The 17,680-nt window shown below is 43.4% G+C and overlaps 1 protein-coding gene across 1 annotated transcript in view; it reads left to right on the plus strand.

The window, feature by feature from the left end:
- Positions 1-17,680, plus strand: part of LOC121534627 (1-phosphatidylinositol 4,5-bisphosphate phosphodiesterase epsilon-1) — a 77,124-nt gene that overhangs the window by 25,437 nt on the left and 34,007 nt on the right. Inside the window, exon 4 of the mRNA XM_041841237.2 lies at positions 8,436-8,685. Within this exon, the coding sequence (XP_041697171.2) occupies positions 8,436-8,685 (250 nt within the window). The remainder of the gene's footprint in view (positions 1-8,435; positions 8,686-17,680) is intronic.

Below are 17,680 nucleotides of genomic sequence, written 5' to 3' on the forward strand. Positions count from 1 at the left end.
TACGAGGCCTCTTAACATTGTGACAGTCTTACAGCTTTAAGTATGTATGACATCTCTCCCAGTGACCTCACCAGAGTAACAGGCACAGCACATTAACCCTGTCTCACTCTAACCCTCCTCCACAATGTTTCGCTTTCTTAAACAGGGAAAAAATAGACCTTAAGTGTAATAGTCCACAGACGCTGAGATGTGATAGTCCGGCGTCCTATTGGGACATAGCTAGGCGGCTCTGAGACCACCGTCCGCGGGGGACTCACAGCTTGAACGCGCACCTCCCCAAAACTCCCAACCAGCATGGCTCCTCATATGCGTCCTTTATTAATTTGAATGTGTTGACAGTTGGAGAAATTGCTTGAGCCGCGCTGAGGATTCAAGTATGAAAGCCAATGGTCCAATATTCTAGAATACTGCTAAGCAGTTGCTTAGGGCCCCCGACCCAATAAAATTAATATATATACAGTACCAGTCAAAAGTTTGGACACACCTACTCATTCCATGGTTTTTATTTTTACTATTTTCTACATTGTAGAATAATAGTGAAGACATCAAAACTATGAAATAACATATATGGAATCATGTAGTAACCAAAAAAAGTGTTAAACAAATCAAAATATGTTATATTTGATTCCTCAAAGTAGCCACCCTTTGCCTTGATGACAGCTTTGCACACTCTTGGCATTCTCTCAACCAGCTTCATGAGGTAGTCACCTGGAATGCATTTCAATTAACAGGTGTGCCTTCTTAAACGTTAATTTGTGGAATTTCTTTCCTCCTTAATGCGTTTGAGCCAATCAGTTGTTATGACAAGGTAGGGGGGGTGACTTCATACTAAATGTTATGTAGCTCCCCCATTCATACACCTTCCAAACAGGCACAGACACATGCATACAAACACACGATAACATACGTACTATACACACACGTACACATGGATATTGTACTGTAGATATGTGGTAGTGGTGGAGTAGGGGCCAGAGGGCACACGGTGTGTTGTGAAATCTGGGAATGTATTGTAATGTTTTTTTAAATGGTATAAACGTCCTTAATTTTGCTGGACTGCAGGAAGAGTAGCTGCTGCCTTGGCAGCAGCTAATGGGGATCCATAATAAATACAACGACGCCTCCCTGCTGTGCTCTTTTGACCCTGAGGCACATTCATGTCAGCAGTTATGTATTTTGGCAGATGAAGGGGGTTGTATTTTCCAGTCATGTCCAGCTGAGGTCCTGGCTGCCTTTTCGGTCTAAATGTTTGTGGAAGTGGCTCCACATCTTCTGGGCTGGCCTCTTCACACCTCTAGATGGCCTGGCGGGGGTAGGTGTGGAGCCAGAGACAGCAGCAGGGGTCGGACTGGAATACTTTTACGGATGAGCCCTGCACCAATACATCAAATAAACAACACATATCTGTAAACATATATTATATAGAGTAGGGGGAACATAATCACTGTGGTGAAGTGTGTGTACCAATGGTAAATAAGGCTGGTGAGGGGAGGACGGCTCGTAGTGGTGGCCGGGGTGGGGTCAGTCGAATGGTATCAAGCACATGGTTTCCGGCCATTCCTGCCATTGTTGTGGGCCGTCCTCCCGTCACCAGCCCCCACTGGCTTTTTATTTATATATATATATATATTTACCCACAATGTATAGCCGTTTTTGTATTTTATGTTTACTTTGACTTGCTGTGGTTTTCGAGTGCCTTGTTTGCTAGTCATACACATATTTCATAAGTGATTATTATATATATATATATATATATATATATACACACACACACACACACACACACACACACACACACACACAGTGGGGAGAACAAGTATTATACAGGTAATGAGTGGAGAACAGGAGGGCTTCTTAAAGAAAAACTAACAGGTCTGTGAGAGCTGGAATTCTTACTGGTTGGTTGGTGATCAAATACTTATGTCATGCAATAAAATGCAAATTAATTACTTAAAAATCATACAATGTTATTTTCTGGATTTTTGTTTTAGATTCCGTCTCTCACAGTTGAAGTGTACCTATAATAAAAAATTACAGACCTCTACATGCTTTGTAAGTAGGAAAACCTGCAAAATCGGCAGTGTATCAAATACTTGTTCTCCCCACTGTGTGTGTGTGTGTGTGTATATATATATATATTTTTAATCTCACTCTCTCAAATGAATAATATGCAACCATTCAAAAAACTGCATTAGCATGAGTAGAAAAACCATATTTCACTTACCAGTCTAAAGTGGCGTCCTCTCCTTCCAAAAACATATATTCACCTGTTGAGTCTAAACTATATTCACTAAGTCCTCATCTACTGGTTCTGTGACACTTTCCCGGTCGATTTCTGCTATAATCTCGTCCAAATCTGTATACCTGGACTTTGATTTAGCTTTTCCAGTAATAGTAGCCATATTGTACTTTCTAAATTTGCAGAAAACGTTGTTTACTAAATCGAGCTGTGCGTAACGTGATGTGCCACTTCCTTGTTTAGATTGCCAATGGACACGAAACCGCGTTGCGCGGGTGCTGAATACACAGGCTTTTCCTCAAAGGACCATCTCATACTCCTGTAAAGCCCAGCTCATTGGCGATCTAGCTAGCAATGTTTCAAATGATAGGTGGTTATTGGACCAAGATACAGTCAATCAAGTGAACACCGCCAGTCTCATCGGCGCGTAATGTCGTGGCTAAAATGATAAAGGAAAGGTTGGTTACCTTCTGGAGTGTGAGGAATAAATAGGAATCTAATTTGACTGGCTGAAACAAGGTTTAGCTTTCGATTTTCACAGATTTCTTTCTTTGCAAGTTGAATGAGTAGGAATACAACATGGATCGTGCATGCAATATGGATCGTGTTAGGATATAAAAATTCATTTTATCAAACAAAACTACGCTATATTATTTTTCTCTGGACCCTCAGGATGACAAATCAGAGCAAGTTTACTGAATGCAAGTACATTATTTACCTTCAGATGTGAATGTATCAAACCTGTCGCCGTGATAAGTGTTTTGTTGTTGTGCACTATCCTCAAACAATAGCATGGTATTTGTTTTGCTGTAATAGCTACTGTAAATTGGACACTGCAGTTAGATTAACTTAAAAAAAAAAAAAAACATTGTAAAGTGGTTATCCCACTGGCTATAAGGTGAATGCACCTATTTGTAAGTCGCTCTGGATAAGAGCGTCTGCTAAATGACGTAAATGTAAATTAACAATAATTTAAGCTTTCTGCCCATATAAGACACGTATTTGTCCCGGAAAATTGGCTGTTGTTTACAACGTAGTTGTAGTCACATTATGCATAGTGAGCAACAACTGTCACGTTCACGGGACACCCATCCAGTAGAGATTAACATGGCATATGTTATTACAAAATGTGTAGAATTGCAGGAAATTAGCTTAACTGCACAAATGTCTCTCCACCCTAAGGCAAAATGGGAAGAATTCCAGGTAATGAACTTTAAAACGTACATTCTTCTCTGCACTGTTAAGAGGAGGGCCACTAACATTTTTGTCGCGAGGTGGGGGGCCCCCCAACCAAATCCGGCTTAGGGCCCCCCAACCAAAAAGGCTAGACCCGGCCCTGCGTCCATTTGATCTGGGTGAAATCTGAGATGTGCTATTCCATACCAGCCAGCAGTCCTATGCTCTGAGGAGCTCTGTGAATGTGACTGGTCTCAGCGGATACACTGAGCTTTGATCCAGAATACATCCACCTCCCCCTCCCCACTCCACTCTCCCTTGCCGTAACACTAGCCCACCCTGCTTGTGTCACTTCCACACCACGGGGGGCTCATATGCCAAGCAGCCAGGCAGCACAGCATTGTAACATGTTGGGGACAGCTGTGTTCTGTTTGGGTCACATGACAGGGGACAGAGGGGTTCAGAATGCTGGAAGGATCGATAGGTCACTCCTGTCATACAGAGAAGCCACGTCCCATGCATGGCTCAGCTGAGTCAGGCTGTCGGGGCACTGTACCTGCTAATCACTGCCCAGAATGGATGGCTCATGGGCTGGTTGCCAGGTAGAAGAATCTGCTGGACCTTGATAATGGGTTAATCCATTGATATGTATTCTATAGTTTACTATACTGGTGCCAGTTGAGTATAGTATTGAATGGATGAGGGATTTCTACCTGTTAAGACACAAAGCAAAGAGATTGTTAGGCTATATACAAGGTTTGTTTGTGAAAGTTGGTCAGCCATGTCTGTTCATTTTTAATGTGTTTAAACATAGTGGCTCTCCCACGAAACCTGAGAGTCGAGGAGCCTATCGAGGGAAATTCCCCCTCTTCGAAAAACATGATAAAATGTCTCCCCTATTTCTGGCCATATTGCTAATGTTGTATTCATGTGTGACTGACTGATAGACTGTGTGTGTGTGTGTTGATAGTGAATGATAAGGACTGGATGTACGTGTCTCAGTAGTGTAGGCAGCTGCCGTGTGTCCATCAGACAGGGCACATTCCCATTCTCTGTCTGCTTCTGCTGAGCCACGGCCGGGCGAGTCTCACATACAGGGCAGTTAGGGTTTCCATCCAGGGTTCAGATCCTCTGCCCAGTGACCACACACACATCATCACATTATTCACACCACACAACCACACACACGCGCACACACACACCACACCACACACACACACACACACCACACACACACACCACACCACACAACCACACACACACACACACGCCAGCTCTGGACTCCAGACACTCAGACTGGCAGGACAGAGAAGCTCTCTTTAGGTGTTTATGAACTGTGATGAGCTTCTGTCTGGGCCATTTCTCTTTTATTCCCAACACTTCTACAGAGTCTGTCAGCATTACAGTGTATGAAGGGATTCCGAGGGAGTAGTAGTCATGTTCCAGTTGTATCAAGTGAGGAATACTTGGAAAAAGCTCAACAGTTCACGCAGGCCGCCCTTCGCTAACTGCCCTTTGATCTAGATAAGAATGGCATGACGGCGATCTAAGACTGTTGCCAGGCAGACTGGAGAGAGACTTTGTAATCCCTCTCTACGGCCCACGTTCCGTGTGTGTGTAGAGTAGACGTTGTGCTCAGAGAAATAAGTGTCAGTTAATGGACTTGTGCTGTCTGTCTGTCGTGGAACCCAGGACTCCCTGGAAAACAGTGGCAATTGTTACTGACTGGACTATCCTGGCTAAATAAATAAAATGAAGTTAATGTCCTGCACGTCTCTTTCCTAACTGGTTGAGATGAATCCATATGCTGTGTGAGAGAGAGTCGTTTGACACAGACGAGAGGCATAAAAAAAAATGCAACTGGCCAATTTTGTGACTGGCTGCTTTAGCCTAATTTACTGAACGTGCAGGCTGGTAGATTTCAGGCCCCGAGGGGCCAGTTTTAAAATCTGACAACAGCAAACTGACTTTTCGGACAGGAAACCCATCCCATGAGCAGAACGTTTATCTGGGCTGGTGACTGCAGGGTCCATGACTTCTGGACTTCTTTCATCGTAAACAGGACTTTTTTTGTGTGTGCCATTTTTCTTTCAGCATCAGGGCTTTCTGTTAGTCAGACATGAGTTCAAATGCTATTTGAAATCTTTCATATACTTGTGCGTTGGCCTGCCTGGAGTGCCAGGTTTGGACTTTTTTGACTTTTCTATTGGTTTCATTGCAACATGTAAGCTCAATCAAGCACAGCTAATGTATTATTTTAATGATTTGAATAATATTTGAACCCAAGTCCGGTTACAAAGGACAAGTAATGGCAGAATAATGGCAGCTGGTTTCACAGAAACGTTTTCAGAGTGAGATGAAATGCTCTCGGAGGCCAGTAAGATCGAGCTGTTGTTTTTGTCCTTTTACCTCAGCTCATTTCATTTTCAGATGTAGAATGGCGTTTTCGGATATCACAAGGACGACATTATAAAGACCTCATGATCTGCTACTACTGTAGCCCCTGACCATCCCAATTGCCCTTCTCTTACAAGAAGCTAAAATGTAGTGGGGGAAAAAATACCCAATTTGTCATACTTGAGTAAAAATAAAGATAGCTTAATAGAAAATGACTCAAATAAAAGTGAAAGTCACCCAGTAAAATACTACTTGAGTAAAAGTCCTCATGATCTGGGACTACTTTAGCCCCTGACCATCCCAATTGCTCTTGTTTTCTTGAACCGTTCAGACAACTGTGTATTTTTGTAAAAGCTGTGCTATGTAATTTTCTGCGGCACTTCAATAGAGGAGAAGAAATTAGAACCAGCTAATTGAATTGCTAAGAATTATAGACGGTCGTCTTATCCTGGTTGCTGTGGCAATAATCTACTTCATTCTGGCTTTAACAAGGCAAGAGGAGGGTGCTATTGCACTAATGATATTGAAACATGAGATACCTGATGATTTGAGGGTTTCTGTTATGAATATTATTTATTCAGCCCTTGGAAGATACATTTACCATAACACATAACTGGATGAATAATTCTGAATAGTTTCTTCATACATTCAAACCCAACATGCAGTTCACAAAATCCAAAGGTCTTGCTGTCTCTAAGGAGTAACAGTCGTCAGTACTGTTCTGACTTCAGTCTGTGAACTGACCTGCGAGAGCACAATGTTCCATTCCCTTATATCATGCTGTCGGTCACCAGAGACGACAACCTCTAAACTACAGTCTGGCAATAGTGAATAACTGTGCTGGAAAGTGCGTTCCTGCTCAGGTCCTCCATTCATTCAAACCTCTTTCTTTTTAAGTCGCTACCTCAGTACATGTGTATACTGTAGGTCTAGTGAAGAGCAGGGACAAATTAGCAGGGTCATTCTGTTCAGAGGAAGAGCAAAGAGTTAGCTTCCTGGAACCGCCTGGCAGAATAGCGCTCTGGGGTCAGTAATGGCAGAATAATGGCAGCTGGTTTCACAGAAACGTTTTCAGAGTGAGATGAAATGCTCTCGGAGGCCAGTAAGATCGAGTTGTTGTTTTTGTCCTTTTACATCAGCTCACTTCCTTTTCAGATGTAAAATGGCGTTTGGATATCACAAGGACGACATTTATAAAGACCTCTTCTGATCTTTCCAAATTCTACGTAACCCTGGGTGGATTTAAGATGACCAGGATTAGATTTGTTAGAGTTCAAGTGTGTCACTTAACTTTAAAACCTTATTTATACCAAAGTCTTGATCAGCTTGCTCTTCATTTTGAGGCTGTAGAAGAAGAAGAAGCTGTGGGGTAATAATATACTAATAGTAAAAGGGTCCCAGCTGTATTTATAGATCATATGTAATACATGCATGGAAGGGGATTCCTCTATACGCAAATAGACCGTAGTATTTGTATTTTTGTATTTATTAAGGATCCCCACACTTCATGTGGTCCAAACAAGGCAATTACATTAAAAAAAATAGAAATCCATTGGTACATCATACAACACATTATTACACCTCTACTCTACCACTAGATATCTACAGTACCTATGTCCCTCTTTGTGGAACTTGACCATATGACTGGGCAGTAGTCCAGGTGCGATAAAACTAGGGCCTGTAGGACTTGTTTTGTTGATGGTAGTGTCAAGAAAGCAGAGCAGTGGTTTATTATGGACAGACTTCTCCCCATCTTAGCTACCATTTGCATCAATATGTTTTTACCATGACAGTTATTTATTGTAAGATTTTGTTAAGGTTTAGGGTTTAGTGAATGATTTGTCCCAAATACAATGCTTTTAGTTTATAAATATTTAGGGCAAGCTTATTACTTGCCACCCATTTCTAAAACTGACTGCAGCTCTTTTTAAAGCTTTGCAGTGATTTAACTTGCTGTGGTAGCTGATGTCTATAATGTTGAGTCATCAACATACATAGACACACAGGCTTTACTCAGTTGCAGTTAATTTGTAAAAACAAAAAAAATCTGGGACATAGACAGCTGCCCTGGGGTATGCCTGACTCTGCCTGGATTATGTTGGAGAGGCTTCCATTAAAGAACACGTCTGCGTTTTGTTAGAAAAGTACCTCTCAATGCACGATATAGCAGAGGATGTTAAGCCATAACACGTTTTTTTCAGCAGCAGACTATGATCGATAATGTCAAAAGCTGTTGAGTGCCCTTCCCTATAAGCGTGATTAAAGTCTGTTTATTTGTTTACTGTGAAATAGCATTGTATCTGGTCAAACACAATTATTTTTTTTGTCGCTAGAGGAGCTTCACATTAATCCAGGTCTCCATAACCAGGTTGTTATTGTAGAAGATAATCTGTTCTGAATAACTTACCTGTATCTGGCTAATTAAATATTTTTTATAAATAAATAATAATAAATAAATAATATGCCATTTAGCAGACGCTTTTATCCAAAGCGACTTACAGTCATGCGTGCATACATTTTTGTGTATGGGTGGTCCCGGGGATCGAACCCACTACCTTGGCGTTACAAGCGCCGTGCTCTACCAGCTGAGCTACAGATACAAATACATGTCTTCTGTCCACAGATCCACCATGCGCTGAGTGTTGAGGACAACCTGCTGCAGCCCTGCAGGAAGCTCCTAGCCTTTGCTGGATGTGTGTGTCTCAGGGTGGCATGCCCGGCTCAGCCTAGGTACGGGTACCGTGCCAGCTCTCAGAGGACCTCGGTGTATGCCCGTCTGACCGGGGCCCTGCTGGAGGCCACCGCCGCCCTCGGGGCCCGCAGCACTCTGACCAGTGTAACTGTGGGCTCCACTGGCCACGCCATGCTCAAAGGTAAGAGGGTGTGTGTGTATATATGATACAATAGACTAGGTTATCTGTGTGTGTGTGTGTGTGACAAGCCAATGTTCTGTTTAATCTGAGAAGGTCCCTCAGAAGGGCCCATAAATCCATCTGTGGTTTGTATTCTCATAATAATGCAGTAAACCGACTACTACAATTACACTGTAAACCTGTTCAGACGCATTTTGTACCACACGTTTATTGCAGTTTAACAGAAAGTGGTTTGAACTTCAGATTACCTAGGTAGAACTTGAATTGGCTTGTATTTTAGTCTGACTTCGCTCTGTCCCTGGCTCGTGTCCCAGAAGCGAAGGTCTGTGTGTTACTGTGGGTTGTTCCTGAGATTTGATCGAATAGAAGAGGTTCTCATTAGTTCTGTATTCCCCTGCTCTCATTTTCCCACATGCTGGCTAGCTAAGGTCTGGTCACATTGGGCCATGTGAGAGAGGAGAGGATGGGGACTGTGGTTTTCATCTCCACCCCCTGTCTGTCTGGCTGTCTAACCTAGGCCAGGCACTCAGCACGTTGGGACCAGTGGTCGTATATACTTTGTTGTTTTAGACTTTCACAGGTTTCACAAGTATTGGGTATCACTAAAAAAAACTACTCATTGATTGAGTTATTTCTAGCACCTTAACTCTGTAACCTAAGGCCTGGAGTAGGTCTTGCTTTCAGAGCTGTTCAAATCTTATGTTCTCTAAAGTTCTTATTTGTTAGTGTGGGTGAAATACAGAAGATCAAAAAGATGCAATTCCATAAAATGTCTCCATGAGTAAGACTACATCTGCTGGTTTCCCAACGTTATTATTCAGAGATATTAGATATGAATCCTTGTGTTGATGAGACAGATGGTGCCAACTAATGATAAAAAACAACCCACGCTAATCTATTCACTCTGGTTTAGCTAAGTGGCCTGCAATGAGTCACGCTGAGGTTCAACTCTGCACCTCCTCCAAATCAGAAAAGCCAGGAAATTAAAAACGCAATATGCACTTCAAAGATGGCTGCTTTGCTCCTTTGATTAGCACAAGTACTTTTTCCCCTCTCTCCTTGATTGTCTCCTGGTCTAATCTGATGTTGGCTGACTTCTGCCTTCTTTCTGGCCGGCTCTCACACACTATCTGTCGGTCTCGGTCTCTGTCTCTCTCGGTCTCGGTCTCTGTCTCTCTCGGTCTCGGTCTCTGTCTCTCTCGGTCTCGGTCTCTGTCTCTCTCGGTCTCGGTCTCTCTCGGTCTCGGTCTCGGTCTCTCTCGGTCTCGGTCTCTGTCTCTCTCGGTCTCTGTCTCTCTCGGTCTCGGTCTCTGTCTCTCTCGGTCTCGGTCTCTGTCTCTCTCGGTCTCGGTCTCTGTCTCTCTCGGTCTCGGTCTCGGTCTCTCTCGGTCTCGGTCTCTCTCGGTCTCGGTCTCTCTCGGTCTCGGTCTCTCTCGGTCTCTGTCTCTCTCGGTCTCGGTCTCTGTCTCTCTCGGTCTCGGTCTCTGTCTCTCTCGGTCTCGGTCTCTGTCTCTCTCTCGGTCTCTGTCTCTGTCTCGGTCTCTGTCTCTGTCTCGGTCTCTGTCTCGGTCTCGGTCTCTCTGTCTCGGTCTCTCTGTCTCGGTCTCTCTGTCTCGGTCTCTGTCTCTGTCTCTGTCTCTGTCTCTCGGTCTCTCTCTGTCTCTGTATCTCTCTATCTCTCACGCTCTTCAATGATGGTTTCACCTTGAAGTCTCCCATGGGCCTGTCTAGCGCGATGATGTAACACACACACACACACACACACAGAGAGAGAGAGAGCGCTGTAAGCTTATCCCCCCTCTGGCTCTGATGACAGGCCGTCTGTGATGCCCCCTCGCCATCCCCACCGTCCAAATATTAATTGCAGGAGCATTCCTTTGTTATAGAGTCCGGGAAACCGTACGCCGTTCGTTGAAAACCAGAACTGAAATCTGATGTAGCCCTTTTGTAGGACTTGATTGAGATGCCGGTAACTGTCGTGTGAGGTTGGATTGAGACGGTACATAGGGAGAAAGAGACTCACAGTGTTAGGCTATGAGTAACATGCTATGGACTGCAGAATGTATTCACCCAGCAGGTTTAGAAACTATAGCAGTTTACTTGAGTACTTCTCTTATTTGTACAGAATGATCCACAGGAAAGGTTTTGAGTCAAAGCCTGCAGAATACATATAGACTCTACCTGCCTTTGTTTGATTTACAGACTCGGTTCTGGTAAATAAAAACACTTGGTCCAAAACACACCTGTCCTCTTTCTTTGATATACAGATTGATGATGATCTATATAATGTAGTCTCTCTCAGGAGTCCAGTTGATGTTTCCATCTGTGGAAGAGTATTTTCATAATAGAACGTCAGTCAGGGGTTTGTGTTGTTTGAAGTCGAGGCTGAATGTGGTTGGGACTGTACCACACACAGCGGATGAGTCCATCACCACCCAGCGATCTTGTTCTCATCTCTGAAGAAAGGGTTAATACAATGCTTACATTTTCCAAAGGGTCCCGGTCAGAGGCTTTTGTGTTGAGATCCACCGGTCTTCTCTCCCCCTCCTCCTTGCCTCATTTCAATGGGCTACATACTGTTACTGTCATGTCCTCTTCAGGACATTGTCACTGATGTTAAAAACCTGGTATAGTCTTCCAGCCAAGAACCAGTGTTACTGCGACTATCTACTGTAATATATAAAGAACAGATACAGTTAGGTGTAGTTTGCTATTGAGCGATTATTAGTTTGCTATTGAGAGCTTATTTAGAGATGGGAACAATATTATTTTGTGACTGATGACATTTGTGAAGACTTATGACTTTTATAGATCATGCCAAATGATCAGAAGCATTCTAACACTCGATAAAGGTGTTTCAGAGTTTGGGCACGTGAGCTCGGACTTAGATGTTCACAGGCACTCAGATGACAGAAAGACTCAGTAATGTTAGTGCTGTATGCGGATCGAGCATATTCAAAACCACACTCGTCGTTATTGTTATGAGGGTCGGGGTGACATACTGGCAGCTGCAAACACAAATAACCGCTTTCGAAAAATGCTGACTGGAATAGCCGGGTCAAGATCAGGTCACGGTACAGTGAGATTCACCAGTATGCTAGAGTGAAAAGCGGTTGTTTGTCTGAAGTGCAGACCCACACGGCGAGAGGTTAGAGAGGCTGTGTGTGGAAGCCCAGGTTGTGTCAGCTAGCATTGTTTATGATGTTTACGTTGAACTGCTGCGCGGTGACTGCGCTAGACTAGCTCTCGCATTGTCAGACAGCTTGTGGAGAAAAAGCAGGTGTGGGTTAAACAATGAAGCCTTTCCTCCTCTGAGTAGTCATGTTGTGAAAAGCCGTGTTCAGTTTTTTGTTTGTGTGCTGAATAGGGTGAAGTTTGAAGTCTTTTGTCCTACATGGTCTAAATGGGGTCGAAATGACTAAGAGGAATACTGTTTGGCTTCCTCCCAACAGGCTGTTGATATTATACATTGTGTGTTTGAACCATTATTTGGCAATATGGGGGTGACGCTTAGGGGGAAGTCTCCAGTTTTTAAGGCAGTCAATGGTGTATGACCTCATGCCTTGCAGAGGTGGTACCACAGGTCCCAGAGTGGTGGGGCAGAAAGAAAATCACTGGGGCCCAGAGTTTTTCCTTATCTGGTAACCTATCCAGGTAAAACTGGACCTTTATGCGGTATGAAGTGATTTATCAGTTGTAAAAAGGTTTAATATGGGCCATGATGGGACCAGAGTTTTTGTAATCCGGTCACATGGTTTAAAAAAATCTCCTGGAAAACTCCTGGCCTTGGGAAGATGAAAACCCTGTCAAACTGCAGCAACCTGTACTTGTTCATATTAATTACTTTTTAAAGCTAGACTAACAGGTGGGTTTCCTCTGCACAGACACAGAGACGGCAACATGATTGGACAATAGCACTCACAGGGCTGAGCTTGCTTTATGCAGGTTTGCATCATGTAGTCTTGCCCTATGCAACTGTAGGCCTAATTAAAACTGATGTCAGTCTGTCAGCTATTGTGTAATAGTAATTCAAGTTAATAATTTTGGCTTTAAAACTTCTAGGTAGCCTAGTCAGCCTAAGTTTGAAAATAAACCAAATTTGAGCCCATTCACATTTTTTCTTAACACAAATAAATGGTCTATAAATACATAATGTTACCTGGTATAGTAGACTGTATGAAGCTGCTGTTGTTAGTAGCCTACAGTTTATCAGACAGAAAAATAATCTAGGTTCCATGCAATACAGCATATCAGATAGTCTTTAATGTTTAGGTGTAGGCTGCTACAACATTTATAAAGAGTTTGTGTCTGTCGGGAGTGATGTGTTATCAGCAGTGGCGTAGCGCAGTTTTGCAAGGCCACATGCGAGGTCCGATCAAGTCCCCCCCCCCTCAAAAAAACAAAAATGATTTATACAGTGGGGAGAACAAGTATTTGAAACACTGCCAATTTTGCAGGTTTTCCTACTTACAAAGCATGTAGAGGTCTGTCATTTCTATCATAGGTACACTTCAACTGTGAGAGACGGAATCTAAAACAAAAATCCAGAAAATCACATTGTATGATTTTTAAGTAATTAATTTGCATTTTATTGCATGACATAAGTATTTGATACATCAGAAAAGCAGAACTTAATATTTGGTACAGAAACCTTTGTTTGCAATTACAGAGATCATACGTTTCCTGTAGGTCTTGACCAGGTTTGCACACACTGCAGCAGGGATTTTGGCCTACTCCTCCATACAGACCTTCTCCAGATCCTTCAGGTTTCGGGGCTGTCACTGGGCAATACGGACTTTCAGCTCCCTCCAAAGATTTTCTATTGGGTTCAGGTCTGGAGACTGGCTAGGCCACTCCAGGACCTTGAGATGCTTCTTACGGAGCCACTCCTTAGTTGCCCTGGCTGTGTGTTTCGGGTCGTTGTCATGCTGGAAGACCCAGCCACGACCCATCTTCAATGCTCTTACTGAGGGAAGGAGGTTGTTGGCCAAGATCTCACGATACATGGCCCCATCCATCCTCCCCTCAATACGATGCAGTCGTCCTGTCCCCTTTGCAGAAAAGCATCCCCAAGGAATGATGTTTCCACCTCCATGCTTCACGGTTGGGATGGTGTTCTTGGGGTTGTACTCATCCTTCTTCTTCCTCCAAACACGGCGAGTGGAATTTAGACCAAAAAGCTATATTTTTGTCTCATCAGGCCACATGACCTTCTCCCATTCCTCCTCTGGATCATCCAGATGGTCATTGGCAAACTTCAGACGGGCCTGGACATGCGCTGGCTTGAGCAGGGGGACCTTGCGTGCGCTGCAGGATTTTAATCCATGACGGCGTAGTGTGTTACTAATGGTTTTCTTTGAGACTGTGGTCCCAGCTCTCTTCAGGTCATTGACCAGGTCCTGCCGTGTAGTTCTGGGCTGATCCCTCACCTTCCTCATGATCATTGATGCCCCAACGAGGTGAGATCTTGCATGGAGCCCCAGACCGAGGGTGATTGACCATCTTGAACTTCTTCCATTTTCTAATAATTGCGCCAACAGTTGTTGCCTTCTCACCAAGCTGCTTGCCTATTGTCCTGTAGCCCATCCCAGCCTTGTGCAGGTCTACAATTTTATCCCTGATGTCCTTACACAGCTCTCTGGTCTTGGCCATTGTGGAGAGGTTGGAGTCTGTTTGAGTGTGTGGACAGGTGTCTTTTTATATAGGTAACGAGTTCCAACAGGTGCAGTTAATACAGGTAATGAGTGGAGAACAGGAGGGCTTCTTAAAGAAAAACTAACAGGTCTGTGAGAGCCGGAATTCTTACTGGTTGGTAGGTGATCAAATACTTATGTCATGCAATAAAATGCAAATTAATTACTTAAAAATCATACAACGTGATTTTCTGGATTTTTGTTTTAGATTCCGTCTCTCACAGTTGAAGTGTACCTATGATAAAAATGACAGACCTCTACATGCTTTGTAAGTAGGAAAACCTGCAAAATCGGCAGTGTATCAAATACTTGTTCTCCCCACTGTGTGTATATATATACATATATCTCCATCCATCCATCTCGGGAAAAAATTAAGAGACCACTGCAAAATTCAGTTTCTCTGGTTTTACTATTTATAGTTATGTGTTTGGGTAAAAATAACATTTTTCTTTTATTCTATAAACTATTGACAACATTTCTCCCAAATTCTAAATAAAAATATTGTCATTTAAAGCATTTATTTGAAGAAAATGAGAACTGGTCAAAATAACAAAAAAGATGCAGTGTTGTCAGACCTCGAATAATGCAAAGAAAATAAGTTAATGTTCATTTTTAAACAACACAATAGTAATGTTTTAACTTAGGAAGAGTTAAGAAATCAATATTTGGTGGAATAACCCTGATTTTCAAATCACAGCTTTCATGCGTCTTGGCATGCTCTCCACCAGTCTTTCACATTGATGTTGGGTGACTTTATGCCACTCCTGGCGCAAAAATCAAGCAGCTCGGCTTTGTTTGATGGCTTGTGACCATCCATCTTCCTCTTGATCACATTCCAGAAGTTTTCAATGGGGTTCAGGTCTGGAGATTGGGCTGGCCATGACAGGGTCTTGATCTGGTGGTCCTCCATCCACACCTTGATTGACCTGGCTGTGTGGCATGGTACATTGTCCTGCAGGAAAAACCATTCCTCAGAGTTGGGGAACAATGACAGAGCAAAAGGAAGCAAGTTTTCTTCCAGGACAACCTTGTACATGGCTTGATTCATGCGTCCTTCACAAAGACAAATCTGCCCGATTCCAGCCTTGCTGAAGCACCCCCAGATCATCACCGATCCTCCACCAAATTTCACAGTGGGTGCGAGACACTGTGGCTTGTAGGCCTCTCCAGGTCTCCGTCTAACCATTAGACGACCAGGTGTTGGGCAAAGCTGAAAATTGGACTCATCAGAGAAGATTCTTACTCCAGTCCTCTACGGTCCAATCCTTATGGTCTTTTGCAAACCTCAGCCTGGCTCTTCTTTGCTTCTCATTGATGAAGGGCTTTTTTCTAGCTTTGCACGACTTCAGCCCTGCCCCTAGGAGCCTGTTTCGAACCGTCCTCGCCGTGCACTTCACCCCAGCTGCCGTTTGACATTCTTTTTGTAGGTCACTTGATGTCATCCTACGGTTGTTGAGTGACATTCGAATGAGTTGGCGGTCATCCCGGTCAGTAGAGTCGTTTTCGCCCTCTGCCGGTCTGTAGCTTTGTTGTCCCCAATGTCTGCTGCTTGAACTTGTTCTTATGAACCGCCGTCATTTACATTTTAAGGATGGATGCAACCTGACGCTCCCTGTATCCCTCTGCCAGTAAAGCCAGAATTGAACCCTTCTTTTCCTCACTCAACACTTTCCTTTTCAAGTATTTTGGCATGGTCAATAGTTATTTTTTGATTAATATTACTTTTGAGGTACTACTAGCACTGTTTTTGCCATCCAGATGGTCCTATTGCAGGAGGATAGTGATGACCACAGCAGTGGTTTTTATACTTTTCCTCGTTAAATAAGATTTGGTTCAGGTGATCACCTAATCAGTACCTAATTCAGTAGAATGAGGTGTGCCTGTGTTGGAAATCAACAGACACTGGAATGGAATGGCTGTCATACATGTAGAGATGCTGATTTAAGAAAAATGTGCAGTGGTCTCTTACATTTTTCCAGAGCTGTGTGTGTGTGTATGTATATATGTATGTGTGTATATGTGTATGTATATAGATATAATGAGGGAAAAAAGTATTTGATCCCCTGCTGATTTTGTACGCTTGCCCACTGACAAAGAAATGATCAGTCTATAATTGTAATGGTACGTTTATTTGAACAGTGAGAGACAGAATAACAACAAAAACATCCAGAAAAACGAATGTCAAAAATGTTATAAATTGATTTGCATTTTAATGAGGGAAATAAGTATTTGACCCCCTCTCAATCAGAAAGATTTCTGGCTCCCAGGTGTCTTTTATACAGGTAATGAGCTGAGATTAGGAGCACACTCTCTTAAAGGGAGTGCTCCTAATCTCAGTTTGTTACCTGTATAAAAGACACCTGTCCACAGAAGCAAGCAATCGATCAATCAGATTCCAAACTCTCCACCATGGCCAAGACCAAAGAGCTCTCAAAGGATGTCAGGGACAAGATTGTAGACCTACACAAGGCTGGAATGGGCTACAAGACCATCGCCAAGCAGCTTGGTGAGAAGGTGACAACAGTTGGTGCGATTATTCGCAAATGGAAGAAACACAAAAGACTGTCCATCTCCCTCTGCCTGGGGCTCCATGCAAGATCTCACCTTGTGGAGTTGCAATGATCATGAGAACGGTGAGGAATCAGACCAGAACTACACGGGAGGATCTTGTCAATGATCTCAAGGCAGCTGGGACCATAGTCACCAAGAAAACAATTGGTAACACACTACGCCGTGAAGGACTGAAATCCTGCAGCGCCCACAAGGTCCCCCTGCTCAAGAAAGCACATATACAGGCCCGTCTGAAGTTTGCCAATGAACATCTGAATGATTCAGAGGAGAACTGGGTGAAAGTGTTGTGGTCAGATGAGACCAAAATTGAGTTCTTTGGCATCAACTCAACTCACCGTGTTTGGAGGAGGAGGAATGCTGCCTATGACCCCAAGAACACCATCCCCACCGTCAAACATGAAGGTGGAAACATTATGCTTTGGGGGTGTTTTTCTGCTAAGGGGACAGGACAACTTCACCGCATCAAAGGGACGATGGACGGGGCCATGTACCGTCAAATCTTGGGTGAGAACCTCCTTCCCTCAGCCAGGGCATTGAAAACAGATTTTCTATGGGATTAAGGTCTGGAGACTGGCTAGGCCATTCCAGCATGACAATGACTTAAAACACACGGCCAAGGCAACAAAGGAGTGGCTCAAGAAGAAGCACATTAAGGTCCTGGAGTGGCCTAGCCAGTCTCCAGACCTTAATCCCATAGAAAATCTGTGGAGGGAACTAAAGGTTAAAGTTGC

The sequence above is a fragment of the Coregonus clupeaformis genome, chromosome 1, assembly GCF_020615455.1.
Source record: "Coregonus clupeaformis isolate EN_2021a chromosome 1, ASM2061545v1, whole genome shotgun sequence".
In the NCBI taxonomy this organism is placed as follows: Eukaryota; Metazoa; Chordata; class Actinopteri; order Salmoniformes; family Salmonidae; genus Coregonus; species Coregonus clupeaformis.